This window comes from Bactrocera neohumeralis, chromosome 6 (assembly GCF_024586455.1).
Source record: "Bactrocera neohumeralis isolate Rockhampton chromosome 6, APGP_CSIRO_Bneo_wtdbg2-racon-allhic-juicebox.fasta_v2, whole genome shotgun sequence".
Lineage (NCBI taxonomy): Eukaryota > Metazoa > Arthropoda > Insecta > Diptera > Tephritidae > Bactrocera > Bactrocera neohumeralis.
This window is the reverse complement of record NC_065923.1, coordinates 50,977,294-51,005,139: the sequence shown is the minus strand read 5'-3', so window position 1 is coordinate 51,005,139 and position 27,846 is coordinate 50,977,294. Positions and strand designations below refer to the sequence as shown.

Sequence of the window (27,846 nt, the reverse complement as noted above, 5' to 3'; positions counted from 1 at the left end):
TTTTCAACGCAATGCTTGTTAAAGCTGTAACATTTTGGTTTATTATCAAATTATGTTTTACTCTGTAATTACAGATAATGATTCATAATTATATTTTTATCTTACATTTAAACGCAAGGCTCCGCCCGGTAAATATATATATATGTATATATATATATAATATTTTCCTTGTGAAAATTATATATATACTGCTGAATACACTGACTTCTTGGAACTTAAAAATAAACGACACAATTATGTTTAACACATTTTTTTAGATCTTGCGAGTTATGTCTATAACACCTCCAGGACCGGGTAGGTTGCTGGGAGAACCCATAAGATAAGTATCAATTTGCCGTGCAGCTTGTCGTCCCTCAGTAATGGCCCAGACAACCAAAGATTGGCCTCTTCGGCAATCTAGAATTAAGCGACATTTGTTAGTATTAAGAATTAATTTTACCTAGTAGAAATACGAGTGGTAAATATGCTCATGCCATAAACATATTACATGGAGCAGACGCATAACATATAAGTACTACTACATACATACATACAGAAAAATCGTAAACTTACCACCAGCGGCAAAAACTTTAGAGTTAGAGGTCCCGAATTGGCCATTGCTAGCTTTAATGTTTCCACGACCATCAAGGTCAAGCCCAAGTTCTTCCGGTACTGTTTTTTCAGGGCCTAAGAAGCCCATTGCCAGTAAAACTAGATCTGCAGGGTAATACTTCTCGCTACCAGGTACTTCAGACATTGACCATTGTCCTTTGGCATTTTTCGTCCATTCAACCTCAATAGTATTTATAGCTTTTATGCCGCCATTTTCTGCTATCAATTCTTTTGTTGTCGTGCAGTACTGACGTGGGTCGCGGCCGAATTTCACACGCACTTCCTCATGCCCATAATCAACTCTACCAATTTAAAAAAATTAATAAATAAAATTGTACATATTAGAAAAAATACGATTGTTAAATACCTGAATACTTTAGGCCATTGTGGCCAAGGGTTGTCGTTAGCGCGATTTTTGGGTGGTTCAGGCAATATTTCAAAAGTGGTAATACTTTTGGCACCTTGTCGTAAAGCCGTGGCCATACAATCGCAGCCAGTGTCGCCACCACCGATTATTATTACATGTTTATCTTTAGCTGATATTATGTCATTTTGACCACCGAGCTGTTTCTTTTGTTGGGCTTCAAGAAATTCCATAGCAAAATGTATTCCGTTTAAATCCCTGTTTACTAGATTTAAGTCTCGCGGAGAAGTGGAACCAGTTGTTAGTAGTAATGCATCATACCTAAAATAAATTATTTTACATGTAATTTTTTTCTTTAATCTGCTTTCAATATACTCACTCTTCTAGTAGCGTGGTTGCTTTTATATCTTTGCCAATGTATGCTTTCGTTCGGAACTCTATTCCTTCATCAGCCATCAGATCAATACGGCGTTTCACTACTGCTTTAGATAATTTCATAGTCGGAATACCGTACTGCAACAACCCGCCAGGCCTATCATTTCTCTCAAAAACAGTAACGAAATGACCAGCTCGATTCAATTGACATGCGGCGGCTAAACCAGAAGGTCCAGATCCTACAATTGCTACACGTTTTCCCGTACGTATACTAGGAATGTCAGGTTTCATCCAACCTTGCTCAAATGCATGATCAATAATGGCACATTCAATATTTTTGATAGTCACTGCTGGCTCCGATATCCCTAAGACACAGGCCCCTTCACAAGGTGCTGGACATACTCGACCAGTGAACTCAGGAAAATTATTCGTTTGCAAAAGCTGTTGTAAAGCTTCTTGCCAGTTGTCTTTAAAAACAAGATCATTCCACTTCGGAATAATATTTCCCAAAGGACAACCATGAGCATTCGATTGACAAAAAGGAACACCACATTCCATACACCGTGCAGCCTGCGATTTCAAATTTTTACGAATATTTTGGAAATTGTAAACTTCGTCCCAATCTTCTTGCCGCGCATTAGCGTTGCGGTACATATTTGCCTCTCGTTTGTATTTAATGAAACCTCGGATCTTATCCAATGGCTGCTTTAAAGGTATATCTTGCGTGCCATCTTTTATTAGTAGTGTTTCTTCTATATCTTTAATAACCGGTTCAACAGTTGCGGGCGATTTAGCAGGCTTGATTTCATTTGTATTAGAAATTGGAGTGTTTTCCAGTTCTCGTAAGGCTTTTTGATATTCGTATGGGAATACTTTCACAAATTTGCTCTGACTTTCAGTCCAATTGACGAATAGTTCTTTTGCCACTTTTGAATTTGTTTTGTTTATAAAATCTTCCAGCAGACTCTTAATAAGAGTTATATCTGTCTCAAGCTCCAATGGAAGCATCTCAACAGACTCTGGATTTACTTTGCTTTTAAAAGAGCCATCAACGTCATAAACATAAGCTATTCCACCAGACATTCCCGCGGCGAAATTTCGACCCGTCAAACCTAGAATAAGTACCACACCCCCGGTCATATATTCACATCCATGGTCTCCAACGCCCTAAAATTGATTAAATATGAAGTCAATATGTTAAGGGTTGAAATCACTGAAAATACCTCAACAACAGCTGTAACCCCAGAATTCCTAACACAAAAGCGTTCAGCCGCTATACCTCGGAAATAAGCAGTGCCTTTAGTTGCACCATACAAGCAAACGTTGCCTACTATTACGTTTAAATGCGATTCAAATACTGAATTGTCAGGAGGAACTATTACGACACTGCCACCACATAGACCTTTGCCAACATAATCATTAGCATCACCTTTTAATGTGACATTTACGCCGGTCGATAGAAATGCGCAAAAGCTTTGTCCAGCAGATCCTTCCAACGATATGTCGATGCTTTTGCCAAGTGGCAGACCGTCCTCTCCATATTTGCTGCAATTAATAGATTTATTGTAAAAAAATAAAATACAGAAGAGATGACCAAGTTCTTAAAGAGATAAGCTCACCAGGCTATGTGATAACTAAGCGTAGAACCGAAAGCTCGCTCCTCGTTGTTTATACGCATTTTGATATTAATGTTATCTTCTGAGCCGTTCATAACGTTTTGTGCCATTTCAATAAGCTTATTGTCAGCCCTTTTTTCCAACTGGAAATTTTGGCTTACAGAACCTCCTAATATGTTTACTCCGGGCCGTAGTTCTAAAGCGTTTTTCAATAGTAGGGATAGATCTAGGTAATCAGGTTTATTATTTCCTTTTTTGATTACTTGAAGTAAATCAGTACGTCCAATTAAGTCTTGGAATCGACGAATTCCCAAATTAGCCATGATCTTACGAATCTAAAATGAGAAATTTGTGTTTTTATGGTAAAAAATTAATAGACAGCTTAAGCCATAATTAAAAAAGTAACTCTCCGTTTTTTAAGATAAACTCCAAAATCAAAATTATTGCCTACGAATTTCGAAATTTAGCTATTGCGTATTATTGTTTTCCACCTTTTCTTTAATTTTTCAGTCAGAATTTGTGATAATTCTATAAAGGGGCTAAAGTCGGATCATCGAAAAAATAAGAATGTTTTCAAAAATTATTTTAGCAATAAGCACAATTTCGATATTCAAAAACAAAATTGGGCGATTTTCGAATTCGCGTTTTATGTCTATAACTTCGAAAGCTAATATGGTATCGCGGTGATTATTTTACATAAGTAAAATTTATGAGATCCTTAAAAAAACTGTTGATAAAAGAAAATGAAGTGGCCGTCCTCGAGTGGTTCAAATCAATTCAGCCATAAAAACTGTTCACGTACGCATTAGCAGAAATCCCATAGAAAACGAAAAAAATCTATGCAAAAATTTCCAAACACGCACGCACATGCATGCACAACACAAATTATTCAAAGGGTTCAACATGGTCACCCTCCAGCTGCTGAATGGTTTGGTGGGGAGAATCCTGTAAAGGCGTTAAGAGTTCTTCACTTCTGTGATGAAGGGGTTAAAACTGAGGCGAGTCTCTCAATAGGAAAATTTAGAAGGTGTGATATAGCAGTCAAGCAATAATCTCGTTGATGGAGAGCATTGAACCTTTCAGCTCCAGCACATAATGCAATATTCCTGGTTTTATTAGTAAATCAACCATTAGGGTATGTAAGACATGGTTTGTTATGGCGATACCAATCAAAAAAATTTTATAGGAAAAATATTTGGTATTATTGTTAATATGTTATTACATTCAATCATACTTACATCTTCTGCTAGCATAAAGAAGAAATTAATCACATGTTCGGGCTTTCCGGTAAACTTTTGGCGGAGTACTGGATCTTGTGTTGCGATGCCTACTGGGCATGTATTTAAATGACATTTTCTCATCATAGTGCATCCTGAAATATTGAAAATACATTTATAATAGAAGATCTATGTGAAAAAATGTATGTCTTTCGATTTACAGATACTTCTATGAGTCAAGTTGAAGCTAAAACTTGATATTATTATATTACATTAAAATTCTTGATTTGACAAATTTATCTATTGGTATTTATACTTTCTTATACTTTGATTATGAGTAACGACAAGATTTTTGAAAATATTTGAAGCAATGCAAACCGAAAGCGTGGTACTTAATTTTAGAAAATTAAATATTGAAATGCAAATTGCTTTCTTTTTCATATCCACGAGAGGAAGATAAGTAATATATACAGAAACCTTTATAATGTAGATAAATTAGCATATTACTCTTTGTTATAGTAAAAACTAAAAAACCCCAAGCTAAAAGAAAACTTTAACAAGCTTCTTAATGTAAGTATTACATTATTTGACTAAGAAATATTCATATACATATGTATATCTGTACATATATCCATAATATATAGCCGAAATTGTTGGTACTTACCCATAACAATTAAAGGAGCCGTACTGAAACCGAATTCATCAGCACCAAGTAACGCCGCCACCACAACGTCAAAGCCGGTACGCAACTGACCATCAGCTTGAAGTATAACCCTGTAATAAAGAAAAAAAAAAGAGTTTTCAGTTAGTAACACAAATTTTGCACCAAAATCTAATAATTAAAGTACTGTTCTTATGCTAGATGTCGATTTGTTTGAACTATTAGCTTTATGGACTAAATGCCGCACCCACCAATAAGGTGTACAGAAAAAAAATCCAAAAGCCGATAAAGAGTTGTCAAATAGCGATTTCGGCTTCTCCTAATTTTGAAACGTTTTAAGACAAATGTTTTAATATTTAAAAAAACATGAATCTATCTAACACACATTATTCATTCAAATTTTTTATTATATCGATGTTTTCTCATCAGAAATCCACACATGAATTTCATTTATTTCTTTTGTAACTATAAATGGCGGGATCACTCACATCACTTTTAGACCAATAACTGTAGCAAAATTGGATGGAATATAATTAAACTTTGACAGTATTCTAAATATGGTTAGTATAATATTACAACGATGTTTGTTAGTGACGCGAAGGACCTTCTGCCCAACAAAGTTGGTGAAAACATTACACTCTACACTATAGAATAAATTCAGACAATTCAAATTTAAACTGTCCTTCTAGGGGACCTGACCTTAATATTTTTCAAAATATAATTTCAAGACTATTTTAAATTATGTCTTATCTCTTCAGTAGATCGTTTCATTTTGAGACAGATTTTTCCAATATTAAGGAAGATATCTCAACCATACTAAGTAGGCATATTAGCTAGAACAGAGGTTAATGGGATTAATCAGTTCAGAAAACATCTCGAAATATTTAAGGGTTCGTCTCAGTGTGAAATTTTCGAGAAATCGATTTTTTTTTATTGCATTATCGGATCTTATACACTGTTTATTAACATTCTCTCAAATTTTGAAATCGAAATTCAAATTATTATGGTAGCTACAGCGTTTCTTGTAAAAAGGGAACAGAGTAGGGAACATTTTTAAACGCGTTTTTCTCAGAATGGTGATTTTCAAAACGGTTTCCACTCTCAAAAGAAGAGTTCCAATTTGGAGAGAGCATTTTTAACGTCAGTCGTTATCGCGCTACGAAAGCTTTTATTTTTTTTTGAAATCTTCCTATATTTTCTACGAAAAACTGTCGAAAAAAGGTGCCAAATTCAATACTTTTTGTTCAAACCGCCCCATTTTGTAAATTTCAAAAAAAGAAAAAAAAAAAATTAAAAAAAAAATTTAAAAAAAAATATAAAATATAAAATAAAAAAAAACAACTACCATAGCGATAAGCGACTTTCTTACAGATTAATAATTTTTTGAACATCCTAGACGACCTTGTTTTTACGTGTCATTTCAAAAATTTATTTAACTATTATACCCCCAATAAATAAACATCAAAAAAATAATTTTGTATTCGACAGGAATGTATTTATTTATAAAAAAAAAAAAAACAAAAATCAGTGATTTTTTGGAGGGTCACACTGAGACGATCCCTTAATAAAACCTTATTTAATTTATACATATTTCTTACTTTTCCCGTTCTTACATATAAACAATCTATCACTTCTATGTATTGTATTAGCGTCTAGCTTACTTGTGCCTTCAATTCGTAGACAACCCTTGTGCGCTTATTCTGAAGTAAACTTTTTGTGCATTTTTGTGCATCTAACTTCAATTATTAATTGACAGACAAATAATTTGTGTGTACAACTTTCGAGGATCCTTACTTTTAAAAAAAAAAAATTATTTCAATTACCTTGAACGCAGATTGTTTAAAACAAGAACTTGATGCGTTTCGGCCACACCCAATTCCCATGGTAGTCCAGCATGCTTAATACCAGTCCAAGAGCTTGCACCTGTACCGCCGTCATGTCCTGATATAACAATATGTTCTGCTTTACCCTGCAAATATATAAAGTTTTTTTAGAAAAAAATTTTTTCATTTACATATTCTTTTTAATGTATATTTTTATTTGGATAATAACCTTAGCAACGCCGGATGCTACTACTCCAACTCCGACTTCAGAAACCAACTTAACGCTTATTCTTGCATTCGGATTTGAGCATTTTAAGTCATATATAAGCTCTGCTAAATCTTCAATTGAATAAATGTCATGATGTGGTGGTGGTGAAATAAGGCCCACACCAGGCACGGAATGCCGAGTTTCTGCAATTTCCTTCGTAACTTTATATCCAGGAAGTTCTCCACCTTCTCCAGGTTTTGCACCCTGGGCCATTTTAATTTGCAGGTCGTCCGCATTTGCCAGATATGCTGCCGTTACCCCAAAACGACCTGATGCAATTTGCTTTATGGCCGATCTCCTACTATTTTGTGGATCTTTTTCTGTAAAGCAATAAAAACACTTTAGACTTTATTAAACACTATCAATTTATCTAAACACTAGTCATAGCATAGTAAATAAATAAAAGGAAAATTATTTAAAAGAGAACGGAAGCGCTAAGTTCAAGTGTAACGGAACATTTATATGTTCTTAATTTGAAAGGATAAAAACAAGAAAAAAAGTAAACTTCGACTGTACCGAAGCTAAAATACCCTTCACATCTAAAAAAAACTTTGATTAGTTAGTTGGCATGGCAGCTATATGCTTTAGTGACTCGTTCTGAATAATTTCTTTGCAGATTGCACCGTTACTTGGACAACAATCCGTGCAAAATTTCGTGATTATCTCCTCAAATTAAAATGTTTTCCATGCAAACTCTGAATACTGATCATTCTGTTTGTATGGCAGCTACATATATGCCATAGTGATAAGATCTGGACAATTTTTCGGAGATTGCATAATTGCCTTAGGCAATAACCCATGCCGAATTTCGTGAAGAGATATTGTCAAATGAAAAAATTTTCAATACAAGCACGTGATTTCGATCGTTGATATAAAAAGGTTGACTAAGAATTCAATACACATTATTTGAAAAAGCAAATGGATTGCAATGAAGTCTGGTATGAAGTCAACCGAAAGAGTCGAAACTTTTGATATTATGGGAGTTAGATGTAACCCATTTTTGACATAAAGACATATGGTTGCCAAAAAAAACATAATCCCTGAGTTTCATTAATATAACTCACACATTGACCAAAATATATAATATAATGTCAAATGGAACTTTAAAAAACTTTCTGTTGAATACATATAGGAGCCCATATGGCCCAATTTTATCCATTTCAGCACTACGCACTAGCAGTACCAGGAAATGACGTTCTCTAAGTTTCATTGCTTATTTTAGATATTAAGCTATTTTCGGTAAAAACACAGCCATAAGCAGTCAGGTAAACATATTCGGTATCTGGCGGCTTTGTAAGTTATAGCCCGATTTCGACTGTAAGATAGTCATGCCAATATAATATTATGTACCGAATTTTGTTAAAATACACAAGTAGTACCTGAGATATATAACTACAATCTCCTGTATTAAATTACATTCTTCCATATATGCTTAGTTATAGCACTTTATACGTTTTCGTTTAATTGGCATTCTGTGGTCGTGGCAATACCAACCTCTCTTGAGTGCTAACGAACATATGTAGTAAGTTTCATCATGATATCTGAATTTTTGCTCAAGTTATCGCTTATACGGACAGACGGACACACAAACAGTCACCCGGAATTCAACTGCTTTCGTCATCCTGATAATTTATATACATATATAAATTTGTACATCTCGATTAGTTTTCCAACCGTGTAAATATGCAATTTGAAAGTAAATTAATTCAATAATTTATTTTAGCAATTATGATATATGTTTACTCACCTAAGTACCGATCTGCATTTTCGCCACCTTCGCCGGTATTACTTTTTCCCCCAATACGGTTCATTGTAATAGCTAAAGTTTGATGTGCTTCAAGAGAAATGCTGCCAAAACTCATAGCGCCAGTAACGAACCTTTTCACAATTTCTGATGCTTCCTCCACTTCGGATATATCTATTGCCTTTCGATCGGTAACAAACTCAAGTTGACCTCTAAGTGTGCATTTCTTTACACTGTCTAAGGTTGTTGCTTTAAATGCCTCAAAAGAGTCCCAATTTTTATTTATTGTCGCTTCCTGAAGGCTTGCAATGGAGGCAGGTTCATTTATATGAGCCTCGCCTCCATTACGCCAATGATAATTGCCAGGATTTCGCAGGATACGAGTGTCACACAACGTACTGCCATATGCCATATTATATCGCTCCAAAGCTTCCTTTGCTACCATTTCCAAACCAATACCTCCGATCCTACTCGCAGTTCCTCGGAAGCATTTATTTATGAGCTCTGCACCTATTCCTACAGCTTCAAATATTTGAGCACTCTTGTACGATTGTAATGTACTAATGCCCATTTTGGCCATTACTTTTGCTACTCCCGTCTCTATAGCCTGCGCATAGGCACCATAAATTTGTTTGTCACTTACATCAGGACTAATGACGCAATCATCACGTAGTGCCTGTGCCAACTCAAAAGCCAAATAGGGACATATAGCATCCGCACCATAGCCAAGTAATACACAAATATGGTGCACTTCTCGTGCCTCAGCTGTCTCTACTATAATACCAACTTTCATACGTTGCAATGTTTCAATTAGATAATGATGCAATGCACCCAAAGCAAGTAAAGCTGATACAGGTACTTTACCATGCCCAGCATTCCGATCAGAAATAACGAGCAATTGGTAACCAGAAGATGCAGCGCGGTAACCCTGCCGACAAATATCGTCAATGCAGTCAATATAGCCTTTAATTCCATCTTCAAATCTAAACGTAATATCCAAGACCTTTGTTTTCCATCCTCTATGAGAGTTTCGCTTCAACAAATTGATGTCAGGAATACTTAGAATTGGATTCGGCAACCAAATTCGATGGACTTGTTGGTTGGATGGTTGAAGTAAATTTGCTTCGGGTCCTATAGGGCATTGCATGGACATTACAACCTTCTCACGAAATGGATCGATGGGTGGATTGGTTACTTGTGCAAACAATTGTTTGAAGTACTCGTATGGCAACGGTTGGAAAGCAGATAAACATGCTAGTGGGGCGTCGTTTCCCATCGAGCCAAGAGCTTCTTTTCTGTAATATAAGTAAACGCGATGATTATAGACAATAAAATTATATACACTAATATTATATATTATAACAAAAGCTTGTTATCACAGAACCCAGATATCAACCCCATCGAGCATTTATGGGGTCATTTGCAAAAACATTTAAGGAAACAACCATATTACGTCAAAAAATCAACTTTAAAGGTTGCTCCAAGTCGAATGTCAAAATATTAATTCAGAGTATTCGATTAGAAGGATATTAAAGGTATTTTGGTCAACTTATTATTAAACTTTTTTATGCATTTTCTGCATTTTTATATATTTCACATGAGAAAAAATATTATTTAATTTTTAATAAAAAAAAAGAGTTTCAATAACTTTTGTGATATTTTAAAAATGTATACTCTATGTAATGTAAGGTGTAAGAATCAGATGAAATTTAAAATTGTTTTATTTGGGTAATAGGCATATTCGTAGAGCAACTGTTGAGATATCGGTTTTCATACAAAAGCCCAATTTTTAAACGGTTTCCATACATTCTCTATGTATCATCTTTGCCGTAAAATTAAATGTCCTCCTTGGCGACATTGTCGTTTCGTAATCAATTACTAATATATTCGAGAGGACAGAAACATTTTTCGTTCGGATTTTCCTTGATTCTTTTGGTAATTTGGTCAGACACTCCTTGACTGTCCTTGAGCGCACTTTCAGCGAGTTAAAGTCCAGCTCTGCTGCCTGGTTTAATGCGCACCTCTCTGCATGAAGCTGCACAATACTGAATTAATCAAGCACAAAACTGTCTAAAAAATCTTATCAGTGAAAATTCGTGAGAATTCAGTCACAATACTTATTTTAGGTTGACTTGAAAAAGTGCTCAACTGAAAAATAGACCCCCTTATTTAATTAAGCATAATCCGAAAATCAAATCGTCTCGTCATCGTGAATCGACGCAGCTTAATATACGATATATGTATATCCCTACCGGTATCTTGATTTGTTTAAGGTGTTACAAAGTACCGTAAAATTGAATAAAATAGTAATACTATGAAATATATGTGAATTGAAATGAAATTATAATGTTATACATACCTAGTACTGAACATAGGTACAAGAAGCATATTAACAGTTTCGGTTGTGTATCCAAAAAGAAGAAGCCTAGGGTCCAACGGGTAGTTTTTCAGTGGGTTTATAACAGATTTATTGTCGACTGAATCATCTTGTAATATGTTCGCATTGCGTATTTCATCAATAGTTATCTAGAAAATAATATATTATGAAGAATAAAAAATATATTAGCGACTGTGGTGAGTGTAATAAAATTATCGAAATTGGTGATAAAAACTGCTTGGAAGAGAAATCTAATTTTATTTATATGTGCATAATAATATTCAAATTATTATACTGGCTAATCAGGATCAAACTGACTTTTAATCTCTATCAGATGAAAAACTAAAGCAATGTTCAAACGCCGTCAAAACCTTCGATTGTTTTATTTAATAAAAGTTTCCCTGTTATATACATAATTATATATGGAAATAATTAATAAATATTCCACTTTCTTAAAGTTTATTGTTGTTACTATTATTAAATACAAGAAAAAAAATTAGCTATAATAACCCTTCACAATTAAAAAAACGTGTCCATACAAAAATTTGATTTTAATCCATGAGTTTAGTATGCTAGTGGTCCGATATCGGCGGGTCCGACAAGCAGCTTTTGGCCTCTCACTCGAAAATAACAGGATAACCATCATTAATTCACTACCGACTGACTTACAAATATATTTGTTTACAATTAATAGTCAAATTTACAACTAAATGTCAAGTATTGAATACTTGTTTTCCAACTTACTTATTTACAAAATTTAAACTTACCAACTTTAGTTCCAATACATACAGATTGCAATAGAGAAAATATATAATTATATCGTTATTAAGTATTAAGAAGATAAGATATGAATAATAACAGCATCAGCAAGGTAAGCGAAAAAAATGACTAAATATTATTAATAAATACAGTCATTAGGGTTAAGAGCGCGGAGTTGCTAAGCGTGCGCACTAGGGTGGGCCAAAAAACAAATTTTCCTTAGGTGCAATGAAGATATTGGTCATTTTTTTGGGTATTTAATGCATTTTTGCAGAAATTATTGTGTAGTAATAGTAAAAACTTATTCCGGTAGGGAATCTAAAGTTCTTAATATTAATTGATAATATATATAATCAACAAAGTTGGATAAGCTTGATGTAACCTTAAGTTGGCGCTAAAATCACTGTAGACTTGTGATATTACAAAAAAATAGTAATAAAAGACATAAAATTAGTGATAATATAAATAAAAATAAAATAAATAATAAAAAAAATTTTAATTTTTCTAAGACTTTTTACTATGCTATTGAAAAATGTTTTTTTTATCACTTTTTCGATCGCGCTGAATAAAAAAAAATTAATTAACGAATAAAATCAACAAGTCATAAAAAAAAAGATAATTTATGATTATTTTGTGAAAAAAATAAAAATAAAAAAATAATACAAATTATCATTTACGTTTTAAGGCTGGACTTTGACCTTTGACCAACCCTGGTGTAAATAAAATTCGGCATTTCAACTATAACATTTATCACCTTGATAAAAATTGTAACATCGAAGTGCACATATAGTTACCAAGGTAATTTCTTTTTAAGGGGTCCCGGTGGTCTAGAATTTTCAAAAAATCGATTTTTTTGTTTGTTAGTTCGAAAGTATAGTCCTTTAAGAATATACTGTAAAATTTGGAAGGATATTCACATTATTTTAGTTTCTACAGCCGTTTTAGCAGGTAGCGCGCGGCCGAGGGGCTCAATGAATGGATGCTTTGTACGTCATTTATCTCAAAACTACTTTTTTCGGCGTACCGTTGATGAAAAAAAAACTATCCATCCGAATCACTTGAAATTTTAATATGGTGTTTATAAGATCAATATCTATCGCTGGGACTACGATCAAATTTTAATTTTAAGAACTTCGATTTTTTTCGATCTAAAACTGGTCCAAAAATAGCTGTTTTCAGAATCTGAATTTCAAAAGCGCGAAATTTTCAAAATTTTTTTTTGTTGTAATCCCAGCGATAGCTGCACTCTTACTGATTAATAATTTTTTGGTTTTTATGTTTCACATGTTCAGAAGAGTCAAAATCAACAACGGCACCGGGAGTCATTTTTTAAGATAGCTTTTTTTGGACGCCATTTTTAATATTGTTAAAAAAATTTTTTATTTAACAAAAAAATATTTTTGTACTTTTCATAAGTGTATAAATAAACTTTAAAAATTTTAAATTGATTGCTCTTTTTTTAAACCTTAAAAAAAAATCCAGAAAACACCCTTCATTTGAGGGCTCTAGACCACCGGGACCCCATAATGTTAGTGATTTATTTTAGCTACTATTCTCTACATGCTTTGCGGTCATGTTTAATAAAAGTAAAGTTATATTCGCATCTATCAAAAATCTCGGTCGGGGGAAAAAGTGCGCAGGTACATAAGTGCATTAAGTACATAGGTAAAGCCTAACTGTCTTATCTTCAAGATAATTCGTAATTAAAAAGTTTATAACTACATATTAAAAACAATGCACACACTTGAACTTTATGGTCCATGGCATATTTTGAATTTCTTTTCAGTAAAAATTTCTTTGTTGCTCCATTTATTATTACTTAACATAACTATTAGTTCAGTAAATACTTTATCATATGCATGGGTTACTTTGTCCTTATTCCTTTATGTTTACTTTTGATACGAGTTTAAATCCTTAAGTGCGCACACTCTACTCGAACGTCTCTAACATTCATTTGGAACGATATAGCCACCAGAAAGTCGAAAATCGCTATTTTGGAGCCGAACTGATTTGAAGTCAACCAACATATCGAAAACAAATTTATGAAGTATATGGGAGCTGAAGTAATTCATAGACAGATTCCGCCCATTTTCGGTACGAACTATATCTATTATAATACGTTGATTTAAGTTGATTTAAATTTGTTGGCATATCTTATTATTATAGGTTTCGAGTGAATGATACGATAGTGCTGTTCTGGGCGTCTACCCTATCACAAACATAAATATTATATATAAAAGTGGCACAAATAATTTATCATTCTTCCCACCCACCTCTGTTAATAACGATAACATCGAAACAGTTAAAGAAATAAGACTTGAAAATCGTCGTGGTCCCAACAAAAAAGAGCAGATGACTGAACACATTTTGGATAATGGTTTGGATAGGAAGCCTGTCAATGTTAGACTCGTACCAAAAAACTTGAATCTTTTGCAGAAACTAGTTCGAGTAGAAGCCGCTAAACACATTCTAGATTCACCAAATGCATAATTACTGGTAAAGAGACGTAGGTTTATGAATATAAATTTGTAACTGACCTATTATCTAATGAATGGCGCTCCAAAAATGAGTCGAAACCGAAAAAACTAACATTCGCTGAAGACACTGAAACCATCCCAGCCGAGGCTTTTAACAAGTGTATAGAAATAGATTAAGCATTTTGAAGGCGATAATAAAAATTTGTATTCATTTTTTTTTATAATTTGAATATAAAATAATCAATGGCAGATGAAGGATTTATTGTGTACATGTGAAAGCAGAGAATGTCGCTTCACTTGTGCGCTGAAGGTGTGGGCATTAAATTCATTAATTTAAAAATTAAATTTATAAACTCACTATTCGATACAAGCGTGAAAACTAATACTGTACAAAAAAGGATCTGCTTTCATAATTGCTTACTTTCAGCAGGATGTTACATAATAATCTCTGTACTTAATATATTAAAAAATGTAATTGCCAATTTTTATTATCGCTTCAGTCATAGCAGTCATAGCAGAAATGCGAAATTAATTACCTTTTGCTGGAGCCACTCTGAATGCGGTCGAGATCTAGCGATGTGCTGTTTTAATTCCACATCCTGTATAAGCTTTTTTTCTTTGGTGTCAACTAACAGCATTCGACCTGGTTTCAAACGACTTTTCAAAACTACCTTTGATGCATCGACATCATAAACGCCCACTTCTGATGCCATTACAAGTACATTTTCATTTGTCACATAAAAACGTGATGGACGCAATCCATTTCGATCGAGTACAGCTCCAATATACCGACCATCGGTAAAGGAAATTAAAGCAGGACCATCCCACGGCTCCATTACACAGGATGACCATTGGTAAAAGTCTCGCTTTTCCTGCGGCATGGTCTTATCATTTTGCCAGGCTTCAGGGACCATTGTCATTACAGCCTCTGGTAAAGAACGTCTGCTGGCCATCGTAAGAAATTCAAGAACGCAATCAAATGAGCCTGAATCCGATAGATTTGGTTCAACCACCGGATACAGTTTTTTGAGATCCTCCCCAAAAAGCTCACTTTGCATGACACCCTCACGAGCCTTCATTAAATTTACATTTCCTCGCAAGGTATTTATTTCTCCGTTGTGCGCTATAACACGTAAAGGATGAGCACGTTCCCAGGACGGAAATGTATTCGTGGAAAATCGGGTATGAACCAAGGCCAAATAGGTTTCAAAATTTGGATCTTGGAGATCGGTATAATATTCCCACAATTGATCAGAAGTGAACAACCCTTTATAGACCACAGTTTTGGAACATAATGAGCAAATATAGAAACGGCGGCCTCCTTTAATTAATTCATGACTAGAACGTTTACGAAGCACATAAATTTGACGATCGAAAGCCTCTTGACTTAAATCTGAAGAGCAGCCGACAAATACTTGTCGCGAAAGTGGTTCCGACTTCCGTGCGACGACTCCAATAGCATCTTTGTTTGTAGGGACATTGCGCCACGCCAAAACTTTAAGGTTCAGTTCTTCTGCTAATTTAGCAAAATCAGCTTCTACCTCAGAGTTGGTTTTTTCGTCGCAGTAAATAATGCCTGTTGCATAATTGCCGAATGCAGGTAAAGTTACACCGACGGCGGACCTGAAATAAGTTAAATAATAAATTTAATAGCATACATTTGTATGTGACTTGTACAATAATTGAATAAAAATGTCTTAGAGAAAATACTCATATTCATAATAATGCGTAAGAATTATGTTTGTTTGTTTTGTAACTTTGTTTTCATTAATAACTTTCAAATTAATATAATTTTCCGCTAGAAGTCGGATTTTTACCTTCAGAATCTGAAATTTTAAAATTACGATAAACCCTCTCGGCGTTACCCTTGGGAAACTTTTATCCAACGAACGAACCTTGATTTTGGATAAAGTTATAAGAGGCGCGAAAGTACTTTTTCCCGAGAGATCATCGAATAAATGCTGTTATTGCCGTATTTTTAAACATTTGTGAAAAATTTACACACTATTTTTCTAATATTATATTTTAATGTACCATTAATTTCAATAAAGAGATTTAAACTGTGTAGTCAACCAGGGTTGCGATTTTTTCCATTTATTTTTAGAACAAATATTAGATTTTTAATTTTGGATTAAAAATTAAATTTTACATTTTTACTATTAATTTAAAAAATATTACTTAAAAAAAGTAACTAACTAAAAAAACTAAACTTTTTAATTTTTTAATTCCAAAATCAGAATTCACAATTGATAAAATATAAGAGCGTAAGTATTTTAGAGTATTGAAGAAAATGGTTCGGTACGAGTTCCTATTCAAAATAGTAGAACACGAAAATGCAAACGCGAAAAAAAAATAAATTCTAACACAATTCCTTTTTTACTTGTAATTATTGCTAATCCCCAGAAATTTTTTTCAATCTGGTCTTAGAAATTATTTCATTTTTTTTTTCAATTAATTAAGATCCAAAATTTAACAATTATTTTTAATTTTAAAAATAAATTTAATTTTCGGGATTACAAAATAAAAAATATAATACAAATGTCAATCAAATTTTCTCTTTAAGTCATTATTTGCAACCCTGGTCGTCAGAAAACTTCAGAAATGCAAGTGTATTTTGCACGAATTAACCCCATTCTTACATGTCCTAAGCAAATTTGGTTGATTTAGTAGTTTGGGAGATGTGAACACAGAATTTTTAGGGGGCTGCGGTCAAGTTCACTTCTTCAATCGATGATCTGTTCGAAATAGTAGAATCTGGTACTAGCCGTTTTCGGGGCACCTGGACAGAAAACCAATCACGGTGGTTATCGAAATAAAAAAAGTTATGGTTCATTCGAAATTTCAAATGTTAACTTTTTTAGAACACATTGAAAGAAAAACTCAACGTTAGCGAAACAATTACTAATTATCTTAATAGTCAGCGTTACCTGATAAACTATGTACAGAGTGTTCATAATGTTCATAACTTCAAAACGACCAACAAAGTCGTTCTTTGCCTAGCTCCTCTTAATAATGCTGTACCGCTACGGTCTATAATGCCTGAATGTGCCAACGATCCTATACAGAATCACTTGTTCCTCAGCACCCCTCTTTTTAGTGACGGAGGCAACCAACTGAACTCATTGGGGAATTGAGTAGCAGAAAGAGTATAAGCACTTGATAACGATTGGGAGCCGACTAATTTGCAGATGTGCCAAATCGATCCATGGAGTGAAAGATTATTGCGACGACTGTTGGTGTTCATGGTATTTTCCACAACTAGGACTGACGTTGTATACGGCCGTCATTAGATCATTTCTGATTTGGTAGCCAGCTTTCAAGAAATACTATAATATCAGGAAAGTAACTGGAGTACAGAGAACAGCCTCTGCAGGAAAAATGTCCGACTGATGCGCTCAAAAGACTCATGCATCAGCTGCTCATAGACGTCTTTAATCGAAAAGTAACAGCATGTTCTGCTATAAGAATATAGGAATTAAGAGGTTGATATATAAAAAATTATGAAAATAGCACCTTCCTGAAACCGCTAAACATAAGTAAATCAGACTATATTCCCCCAAGGTTATATTTCAATAGCCACTTCTGGCTGAGGATATACTCTAGATGTTAATGGAGGAAATGAAGAGAAGAGGGTTGGTGGGAGCGGTGGGAGCCTCTATATATAACGACAGGTCCAAAATGGACTGCGGCGTCGACGTATACACCGATAATCTTAAAATCTCTCTCTCTCTCTATCCGACTAACAAATTTAGCCAGCATCTTCCAAGCGGAAGTACTAGTATAGAGCGGGCCTGTGGTGCTTTATTGAATATCTCCAAGAGGATACTGAATGCAACTCTACACATGGATAACTAGAGAGCACCCTTTGTCGGCATCACATATTAATTCCAGCATAGTTATCAATTGAAGAAAAGCTTTAAACTCACTGGCCAGTCAACTTCACTTGTCCTTAATTTGGACTCCGGCCATAGGAATAATTTTGGTAACGAAAAAGTAGACGAGTTGGCCAAACTGGGAGCCTCTTTAAATGAAAGCTTTATAGTCACTTTAGACAAATAGCTCAGTGCAGATAGAAATCAAGTCATGAAAAACAAGAGAGTTTTCAAGAGTTTCGAAATCTAAAGTTGCTCAGCTATAGAAGCAAAAATTCCAACAGCTAAGATTATAGATAGATATAATAAATTCTTACGACACGGCAAATTGAAATATTTCATAACAATTATGGAATCAGAAGTATTTGCCTTTGAGATAACACTATTTATAAAACAAGTAAGGAAGGCATAAGTTCGGGTGTAACCGAGCATTTCATTCTCTTGCAATTTGCCAGGATATCAAGAACTAAGAAAGACCACCTTCAGGTGTTGGCAAAACTTTATTTTAAAACTGGTACGAAAGAGTTCAACGTTCTTTGTTTGACGAAATCGTAGTTAGATGGGGTATTCGGCCAGTTTGCACCTGATGGTATCCATTCTAGGTACAAAGATGCACCGTCATTGAAAATCATGCTCTCTCAATATTATTACGGTAGCTCATATATTTGTCAATATATGCGGTATAAAGTCAACCGAAATTTCCAAAATGTTTCTATTACGTATATAGGTGATAAGGTAATTATTGATCCGACTCAACCCAATTTTTAAATACTAGTATAGTATTACCAGAATATGATTTCTCCGAATTTCTATAATAAATCTTACAAATTGACCGACCGATATTTTCGATAGGAAGTTCGTAATAACAACATATTCGACATCTAGGAGCTTCAACAGTTTTGGTCCGATTTGTGGTACATATTTGCGATAGCGGTGATTCGATTACGCCCATCTATGAACTTGGCCTTACTTTCTTTGCCAAAGGAACACGGACAGACGGACGGATAACTCCATATCTATCTCGAATAGTTTTAGGTCATATGCACAACGGTAAGGCGAACAAAACTATTATACTCTATAGCAACATGATGCAAGAATATAAAAAATGAGCATGCCGCTCTATATAGTAATAAATCCGATAGGTGAGATTTACAAGAGAATAAATAAATGAAAAGTTAATCCTCTGACGCATTTAAAATGAAATGAATACGTGTTAGCAACGAGGGCTTCTTCAGGTGAAATATAAGAATATTCCTCCCATTCTGTTCAGTCGTTCGAATCTGGATATACGAAATTGATTTAAAAGTATGAGGGGTTAACCCTGTTTCACAATTAGAACTATAATACATAAATACAATTCAATTAATTTTGTTTTAAGACAATTTCCATCACTCAATTTTTTATTTCCGCAATTTTTACGTATTACAGCGACATCTATTGTAGTACGTTTTCTACGTTTGGATACAAATTCGCGTATAACTGCACTTGAAATTTTTCGATATGTTTTTATCATAACAAAAGTGAAACTTACGGATTTCAATATCGTCAATTTTTAAATGCCCCGAAATGTAAGACTTAATGTCGTCAACCGAGTTATCCTTGGCGTATCTAGAAATAAACACCATTTCTTTAGGTGGTATTACAATTAAACTTTTAATGGGAAGTAACCTTATGTTCTGACGCTTAATACTGTTAGGTAAAACTTTAGAACAACTGTGCTCTTTAGACAAAGAAAGCTTTCTTTTTGAGGGAAGATGAAGAAAGATATATTTATAAGAATAATGTTCGGAAGGAAAATACTCTTCTGAAAAGATGAACTGGTGGTCTCATGATCGTTTGGAAAGCTTAGGAAAGTCGGGAAAATAATTTAGGCATTTAAAAAATTTAACAACCTTTAGTAACGTCTAAATTTTCAGTGAATAAAATCGAAGATTATATCAAAAAAAATTACAAATTTGTTTAAAAAAATTATATGTAAAAACAACCACAACATTATCGAGTTAAATTCGAACAAGAGAGTATACGGATAACTCATTTTCATATTTTAGATCAGTTTTACTATTGTGAATAGTTCAAATTACAAGTGAAAATACAAATTTGTTTTTTTTCTTGTATTTTTAAAACATAAGCCTTAAAACTAATTATTGTAATTCATAAAAAAAAGAACTTATTCACTAAGAAAGAACCATAGCACTAATGCGCATAAGCCAGAAGACTTGCTAGCGCAGTGTTGCATCGGAAGTACTGCCCGATGTTTTTACAACCCTATTCTGAGAAAACCTCATAACTAATTTGTGAGGAAAAAATTGTAAGGTTATTCTTGCTCAAAACTCACAAAAAAAAGCACAAAAACTCACCACATGAGGTGAAAAGCACTTTGCTGTGAACCAGCTGTTTTACAAAAACAATGAAGACAAAATAAAGAAATGGTGGACAAAGAAAAGTGAGTTATTTTGCAAATCTATTAAATTACAAAACGTGAAGCAGCTGCAGCATTACAGCATAATATTAATGTTTTAAATTAAGCTTTCAAAGTACAGAAACATATGACTAACTAACTTGGTCATTTAAACATAAATATCTTTTTATTACATATTTACAAATAAAATCTTGTCTGAATTATTTAAACATAAATATGTACATAATGGGTTGTCAAAAAAGTCTTGCGGTATTTTTATTGATTTTTTTTTTATTGAAATTAAAATGAATTTTTCCTGACTCATGCCCAGATCTTGACCGATGCTTCGGCTGCTACTATGCCGGTCTCTTTCGACCAATTCAGCGATTTTATCGCAATTTTCGACGACAGGCCTTCCGGAGCGTGGCGCATCTTCGACCACCTCTACACCAGAACGAAAACGTTGAAACCATCGTTGTGCGGTGGAAATGGAAACTGTATCGGGTCAATAAACTGCACAAATACTATTGGCGGCTTGAGATGCATTTTTGCCTTTATCGTAGTAGTACTGTAAAATATGCCGTATTTTCTCTTTATTTTGCTCCATGTTTGCGACGCTATAACTCACGAACGACTTAAAAGAAACGACAATCAACCAAACACGTGTTAGCGTGAAATGAGCTTTCCAAAAAGGTATAGCATGACCCGATGCGACAAATAATACTAGAAGTACGCGCTTTCAGCGCCAACTAGCGAAAATACCGCAAGACTTTTTTGACAACCTATTATATCTATTTTTATTCATACTTACATAAGTTACATATTTATTATAATAGCCAAATACTTATATTTATAATAGATAACGCCATTGGAAGAATAGGTCCTCAATTCTATTTCAATATAGTAATTGCAAATTTCTTGAAAAATATTGAAATTAACAAAAGAAACACAACCGATTTTGCATTGTGAGTCACAAATTTGTGAGGAAATTGTGAGCATTCAAGCTTTTGAATTCACCTAAGCATGTGAAATAGGCTGTTAGCATCTGGTAGAGTTTGCGCGATACGTGGGGAGTAACGCTTGGCGAATCGAAGACAGCTATTGTCAGATATTGACAAAACTTTATATAAATCAAGTAAGGAAGGCATAAGTTCGGGTGCAACCGAACATTTTATACTCTTGCAACTTGCAAGAAGATAAGCCAGGCAACAACTTAATATGTAAAATGTCAAACATATAGTACATATAACTTCATGAAAATCGGTATTGTAGTATATGGGAGTTGGGGTATTATCTACCCGATTTTATCTATTTTTCCCAATAACACATACTATTAAAATGCCAAATATTAAAAAACCAATAATATAGAGTAAAATCAGCCGGATGTTCGAAAATCCTGATATTAATTATATACACGTTAGGCCAAGTTTACGTTCAAATTTATCTATTTTTGGCACAAAGATGCACTGTTTTGAGTAAAACACCCTCCCATTTTCTTTGAGATAACTCACGTATTGGCCCTGAAGTTCGAAAATCTTTATATTAAGAATATGGTATATTCCTGTAGCCCCCAAGGGAAGTATTATCTTACATCTCCTCACACATAAACCGATATTTTCGATCAAAAGTCACTATAGGTCCTGGGGTCCAAATATTCGGTACCTATTTGAACAATTTTTGTTCATAAGGTGGCATACACTAAAGGCATTATTCGTTCAAAATTTTATCCCGTTATATTAATTGCTTCTTGATTTGTGGACCGGAAAGTGAAAGAATCAAGCGGAATTTAAAATTGTGCTATCTGGGAAGTAGGCGTGGTTGTCCCTGCGACATCTCTTCTTTTGTTCAGCGATGATACCGATTTATCGCTTAATGGGCAACCTAAGCAAGCAAAATTACCCCATTTGAAATGAAGGGCAACCTGAAGAGATTCAAGAGCTGTAACTTCATTCAGAAAGAACAACGGTTCGGTGTGGTTTGTGGGCCGGTGGAATCATCGGTCCATATTTCTTCAAAAATGATGCCGATGAGAACGTAACCGCCAATGGTGATAGTTATACCGACTATTTGATGCCTGAAATTGAAACTCGTGATCTCGGCGACATTTGGTTTCAACAAGACGGCGTCAATTCCCATCAATCAACACATCGCATCAACCAATGGATTTATTGAGAGAACACTTCGGTGAACAGATAATTTCACTTTTTTGGCTGGTCGATTGTCCACCAAGATCGTGTAATAGACTAGTGATATTACCCTATATTGTCAAAATGTCCAAAGGTACGAATAAATTTACTAAATCCATATTTCAAAAATAAATTCGCTGAAAGTAATTTTTTATCATGAAAACCTTACCATCCCTCCCCCCCCCTTAACACCCCTCTCACTTTGGTTCGAGTGATTTCGATGACTTTGCTTTCCCTAATCAGGGCTTATTCACTCGCTATAACAATAACAACAATAATCACAGTTTGGTAGAATTATCTCTGTGTTCTATAATCTTTGCGATTATAATCAAAAAGAATACCGTATATCAAATAAGTCCATATTTGATTAACGGTCGACACGTTATATCAGTGACACATTAGAAATATTGAGTTACCTAATAAATAAATATCAAATTTATAAAACCATAAGGCATTTTTACCCTTATACGTAAGTATACATTTTAATATTTATGTATATAAGTAGATTAAATAAATGATTGAAAATGAATACTCATATCTATCAAAGATTAAATTTGAGAATACTTACAGTTCTTTGGCATATAAATTATGCGGTATTGACGTCTTCACTCCTGCTCCATCACCAGTGTCATTATCACAAGCGCAAGCGCCACGATGATTCATCCGTTCGGACAAAGTCTGCGCATCTCGTAAAATCTATAGGATTAAATTAAATAATGTAAATGTAAAGTATTTGGTGTTCACTACTGATAGATATACATATTTTAGGTTACATAATTTACAACTCTATTACATATCTATTACAGGAAAATATTTACACTAAGTGTGGATAGCTACCACCGACAATTGTATTTGCCGTCGCCGTTCTGTGTATATTGTCGATTACTATCAACAATTTCTATAGTATGTAAATTTTAGACTTGCATGTATGCATAGTGAAATATCGATTAAATAAAGTTGTATTTGGATTGAAATATCATAGCACCGAATTTGCCATTTGTCGAAATGAACTTATTAACTGGGAGAAGTTATTACATTGATTAGAACCATGGTGTCAAAAGTAACATCGTAACATGTAAAATTCACTTGAATTAAATTATATCTTTGCTGGCGCACCCAACCCCATTAATAACTGTAAGCAAAATCGATTAGTGATCTTTTTTTAGTATTTTTCTAACAGCAAATCCCAGAAAATGAGTTTTGTGTAGCCAAAATTTTAATTCGAACATTAATTAAGCCAATACAATCAATGAAATCATGTTTTCAAATAAATTCCATTAACTTTTTTTTTTACTTTGTACGTCGTCGTAACACTATTTAATTTTTAAGCTTAACAGACTCATTTCGAGTTGATTATTATTATATTAAATTATGCACTTAATCAAAAATAAACAAACATTCAAGAAAATGGGTTTGAATCTTTACTGTTAGTATCTGCTAGCAGACATAAATATCAAGATTAAAAGTTACTGAAACGGAAATCTAGCAAAGAAAATATCTAAATGCGGTTTTTCGCAATCACTTCATATAAACACTTCAAAATTAACAGTTAGAATTTTTATTTTTTGTTTCAACAGCTGTTTCTTCAATGAGAGTAGCTGTTTTTTGCATGCAGAAATTCCAATAACAGTAACTACCAGCTCTCTTAGCTTCTTACACTCTCAACTTGTGTTCTCTTCTTTTAGTTTTTTAGGTTCCAAAACCGCTTTTCCAGTAAAAGAAACAAACCTTATATTTAGTTATTTATACATACATATGTAAATATATTGCATTCACTACTTTGTTCCCAGCTTTTTTTTATTCGATATAAAATAAAAATGTTCGATAGAAATTATATATCGTCACCTGAAATGCAAAATAACGTAACATCAAAAAATTCGAAATTGAGTGTATTATTGATTACGCTTCACTACTTCAAATTACATACATAATATTACATATGATTTTCAGGTTCTGTGGTCAGATATAAACCAGTTTTAACCAATATTAAAATTTTGTTTCACTCATGTCCCATTTTATTTCGTGTTTCATTCATGCCACTGTAAATTTCTTAAAATGTTGTTACGTTATTTTGCATTTCAGGTGACGATATGTACATCCAATAAATGCACTCATAGTAGCAGTTTATGCAGCCTAGACATATGTATGTACAATATTTTTAATACAATTCATAAATAAAACCCTAAATTTAAAAGCAATGACTTTAAGTATTGTTTAACATAAAACAAATCAGTTCAAATTTAAATACGAAGGTGCGAATCCCTACATACATATATGCATATTTGTTTGTTTTACTCTCACAACATATTGCTGCAGAATATATTTTTGCTCACCTAACGGTTGATTGTATCAGGTTACTTTTCATCTCGTATTGCCTAAGAGTTATTTAAAACTCAACACAACCATTATTTTGTAAGCAATAGATAAAAGTTATATAAAAACTCTTATTTTGTAAGCGAAAAGTAAAAATCAAATACATATAAGAATTATTTTGTAGGGAAAAAAATAAAAATCAAATTTTAAATTTTTGACATATTTGTGTACTCTTCTATAAACAAAAATTTTCTACTACTACTGCATCATATACATATGTACATATATCCGACCCTTCCCTCATATTGATTTTTTATTAAAAAATTATGCAACAACTGTTATTTTCTGTCCCTGGTATTAAGTTTTTAATTACTCTTTATTGTTTGTAAACCCATCGCAATGATAAATGTTCTTTGACGTAAGTAAGAACTAGGTCCTACAGATTGTTATTAGTGTAATAAATGACGTCCATAGTTCCTAAACCAACTCCATAACACCAGCTTGAGGTTTCCATGCCTTATGCTTGTTTTGTATATTTTGAGGTGACATATGAATCCCCTTCATATGACATATTTTTTTTACTTACAAAAGTCGGCTAAACAATATTTTTCTCTTCAGTGCATAGAATCTAGTGCTAAACTGACAGATGTTCGTTTACCATCTTTCGGAGCAAATGCAAATAGCCGTTTTATTTGCACCCTCTTCAGTAAAGGTACTTATCTTGGACTACATGCTTTTAAGTTAGAAGCGCTCAACTTTTTCTTATCTTTGAAGTTGACATTGGCATTTGCAATTAATTATTTGTCTGTCTGCCTCTCTTTTCATTTTCTACCAACCAATTTTTGCAGTTTAATATCATTATGAAAGTAACTCACAAATGCTACCTTATACAGAAGCATGTTCCTTTCTGAAAGCAATTTTTTAGTACTTCCCTCTACCCGGTAGAGGAACCTCGCCGTGTCAAAGGATTAGTAATAATTCAAATTCCACACTTGTTTTTATCATTTCGAATAACAACCTCAAAACAACAAAAAAAAAGCCCATAAAAAATTTTAACGTGCATATTATAACAAAATTTTTATTTTTTAACTCTAACCACGCAAAAATGTTTCTCGAAAAATGCTTATACTTTTGTAAACATTTTATTCACGGACTTCCATGTTCGCTTTGGTTGTCCTTATTATTTCGAACACGTCTTTATGAACAAATATTATACAAACTCTAGTCTTGCTACCGTATTCGGAGGATCCTATTTTAAAACTTTTCCTAATGGTTGATTATGTTTAAAATTATGGGGATTTATTTATTACAACTATTTAATTATTCATATCAATTGGCAATTCTTGATTCGACATAATTGTACTGAAAGCATCGCATATCTCTAATAAATGGAATATTACTAAATCTCAATTATTAAACTTTGCTTTTTACAACAAGTTTTACCAGGTATCAACCAATTTATACATCTTAAAGAAATGAAAATAGTATTATCCTTGCAATATTTTACAGGACGAGAGATTACCTAATGTACATAATACTCCCGAGTTTGAGTTTGACCTTGAAATGACATTCAAAACTCATCTTTGAGATGTAATTTAGAGATTGATCTCTTAGGCATTTATCTTAAACGATATAGCAAAGCACAGTAATTTTGCATTTTGAATATATAAATATAAGAAAAACTATTCAATTTAGAAGATATGTATATAAACGGCTAATATTTAGTTTTAATATTTATATATGACTTTTGATGGATTATATACGGCACATTGTAAATAGAATAAATTTGTTGTTTAAGCAGAATTTATAATTTCACCATAAACAAAACGACGAAGAAAATATCAACAATACCTTAAATTAATATATATGTATATAGAAATGTTTGTATGTATATGCACAATTATGTATGTACATGTACATGTATATGTATATATATAGACATTTCTTCCGGTGAGTATATAATATATTTTTTAAAATTATGTCAGGAGTTACCTTATGCGACTGAGTTCCATCAATAGAAACGATAAAACCAACACCACATGCCTCATGTTCGTTCTGAGGGTCGTACAATCCTTGAGCTAAAGGAGCTTCCCATATATTTGTTTCTGGGTTTGATGATTCTTTCAACAAATTTCCATTTTTATTATTAGTTTCTTGAATGGTCGAAATATTATGTTCGCAAGTGATTTTCATGTCTTGTGTATGCAATTTTAATAGTTTATTCGTTATCATATATATTCCTTGAAAACCTAATTGGAATGAAACTTAATACATTTAATTGAAAATTCAACAATATTTGCAAGCGCATATATCATGAACTAAAAAAAATTATTCTGCGTGTATCACGTTTTAATTGTATATAACTAAAATATGTCACTGACAAATATTTGAATAACTATTTTTAATAGTAATGTACATACTTCACACGACTAAAACTGCTGATTTTCCACTAACGAATGAAGAATATGAAAAACAACCAATTAGCAAATTTAGTTAATTCCCATCGCTATGTAATCGTATAAGAAAACCGGATACTCTTAAAGTCGATATCAATATTTTATGTCGCTGTCTAGGTACAGATTATGATTAAGTACACAGATTGAAAATAATGTTATATTAATATCCATTTCTAATTTCATTGTTCTCAGAAACCAAGCGTCTGGATGTCGCAAGTCGAATCGGGTAGTTCAATCGTCGTTGATACTTGCCAAAGAATGATACAGAGAGGGACTACGCCAAATAATTACAAGGGCTATTTTAGTTTCAGGCTGACAATTATGGTCAAGAATGAAAAAGCAACATAGA

General features: G+C 33.3%; 1 protein-coding gene across 2 annotated transcripts; it reads right to left on the bottom strand.

Moving 5' to 3' along the window:
* LOC126762005 (uncharacterized) lies at nt 1–27,558 on the bottom strand. 2 transcript variants are annotated; one of them, XM_050478465.1, is made up of 16 exons: nt 27,462–27,558; nt 27,034–27,290; nt 23,297–23,424; nt 14,809–15,895; nt 11,019–11,185; nt 8,663–9,954; nt 6,877–7,235; nt 6,648–6,793; nt 4,828–4,937; nt 4,185–4,318; nt 2,950–3,281; nt 2,554–2,875; nt 1,335–2,497; nt 959–1,276; nt 553–893; nt 1–396 (listed from the first exon to the last, which is right to left on the bottom strand). In XM_050478465.1, exons 2-16 carry the CDS (start codon nt 27,271–27,273, stop codon nt 254–256), a joined length of 6,282 nt encoding a protein of 2,093 aa, XP_050334422.1. In that variant the 5' UTR covers nt 27,274–27,290; nt 27,462–27,558; the 3' UTR covers nt 1–253. The 2 variants fall into 2 exon arrangements, with proteins under 2 accessions (XP_050334422.1, XP_050334423.1); XM_050478466.1 differs by lacking the exon at nt 27,462–27,558 and having other exon boundaries at nt 27,034–27,305.
* Nucleotides 27,559–27,846: the final 288 nt, after the last annotated feature.

Excerpts from the sequence above, each read along its gene's own strand:
- LOC126762005 (XM_050478465.1), bottom strand. The coding sequence starts at position 27,273 with ATGATAACGAATAAACTATTAAAATTGCATACACAAGACATGAAAATC. Across the intron at positions 3,282-4,184 it reads TCTTTATGCTAGCAGAAGAT|ATTCGTAAGATCATGGCTAA; the intron begins GTAAGTATGATT and ends TTCTCATTTTAG. Across the intron at positions 1,277-1,334 it reads GCAACCACGCTACTAGAAGA|GTATGATGCATTACTACTAA; the intron begins GTGAGTATATTG and ends AATTTATTTTAG.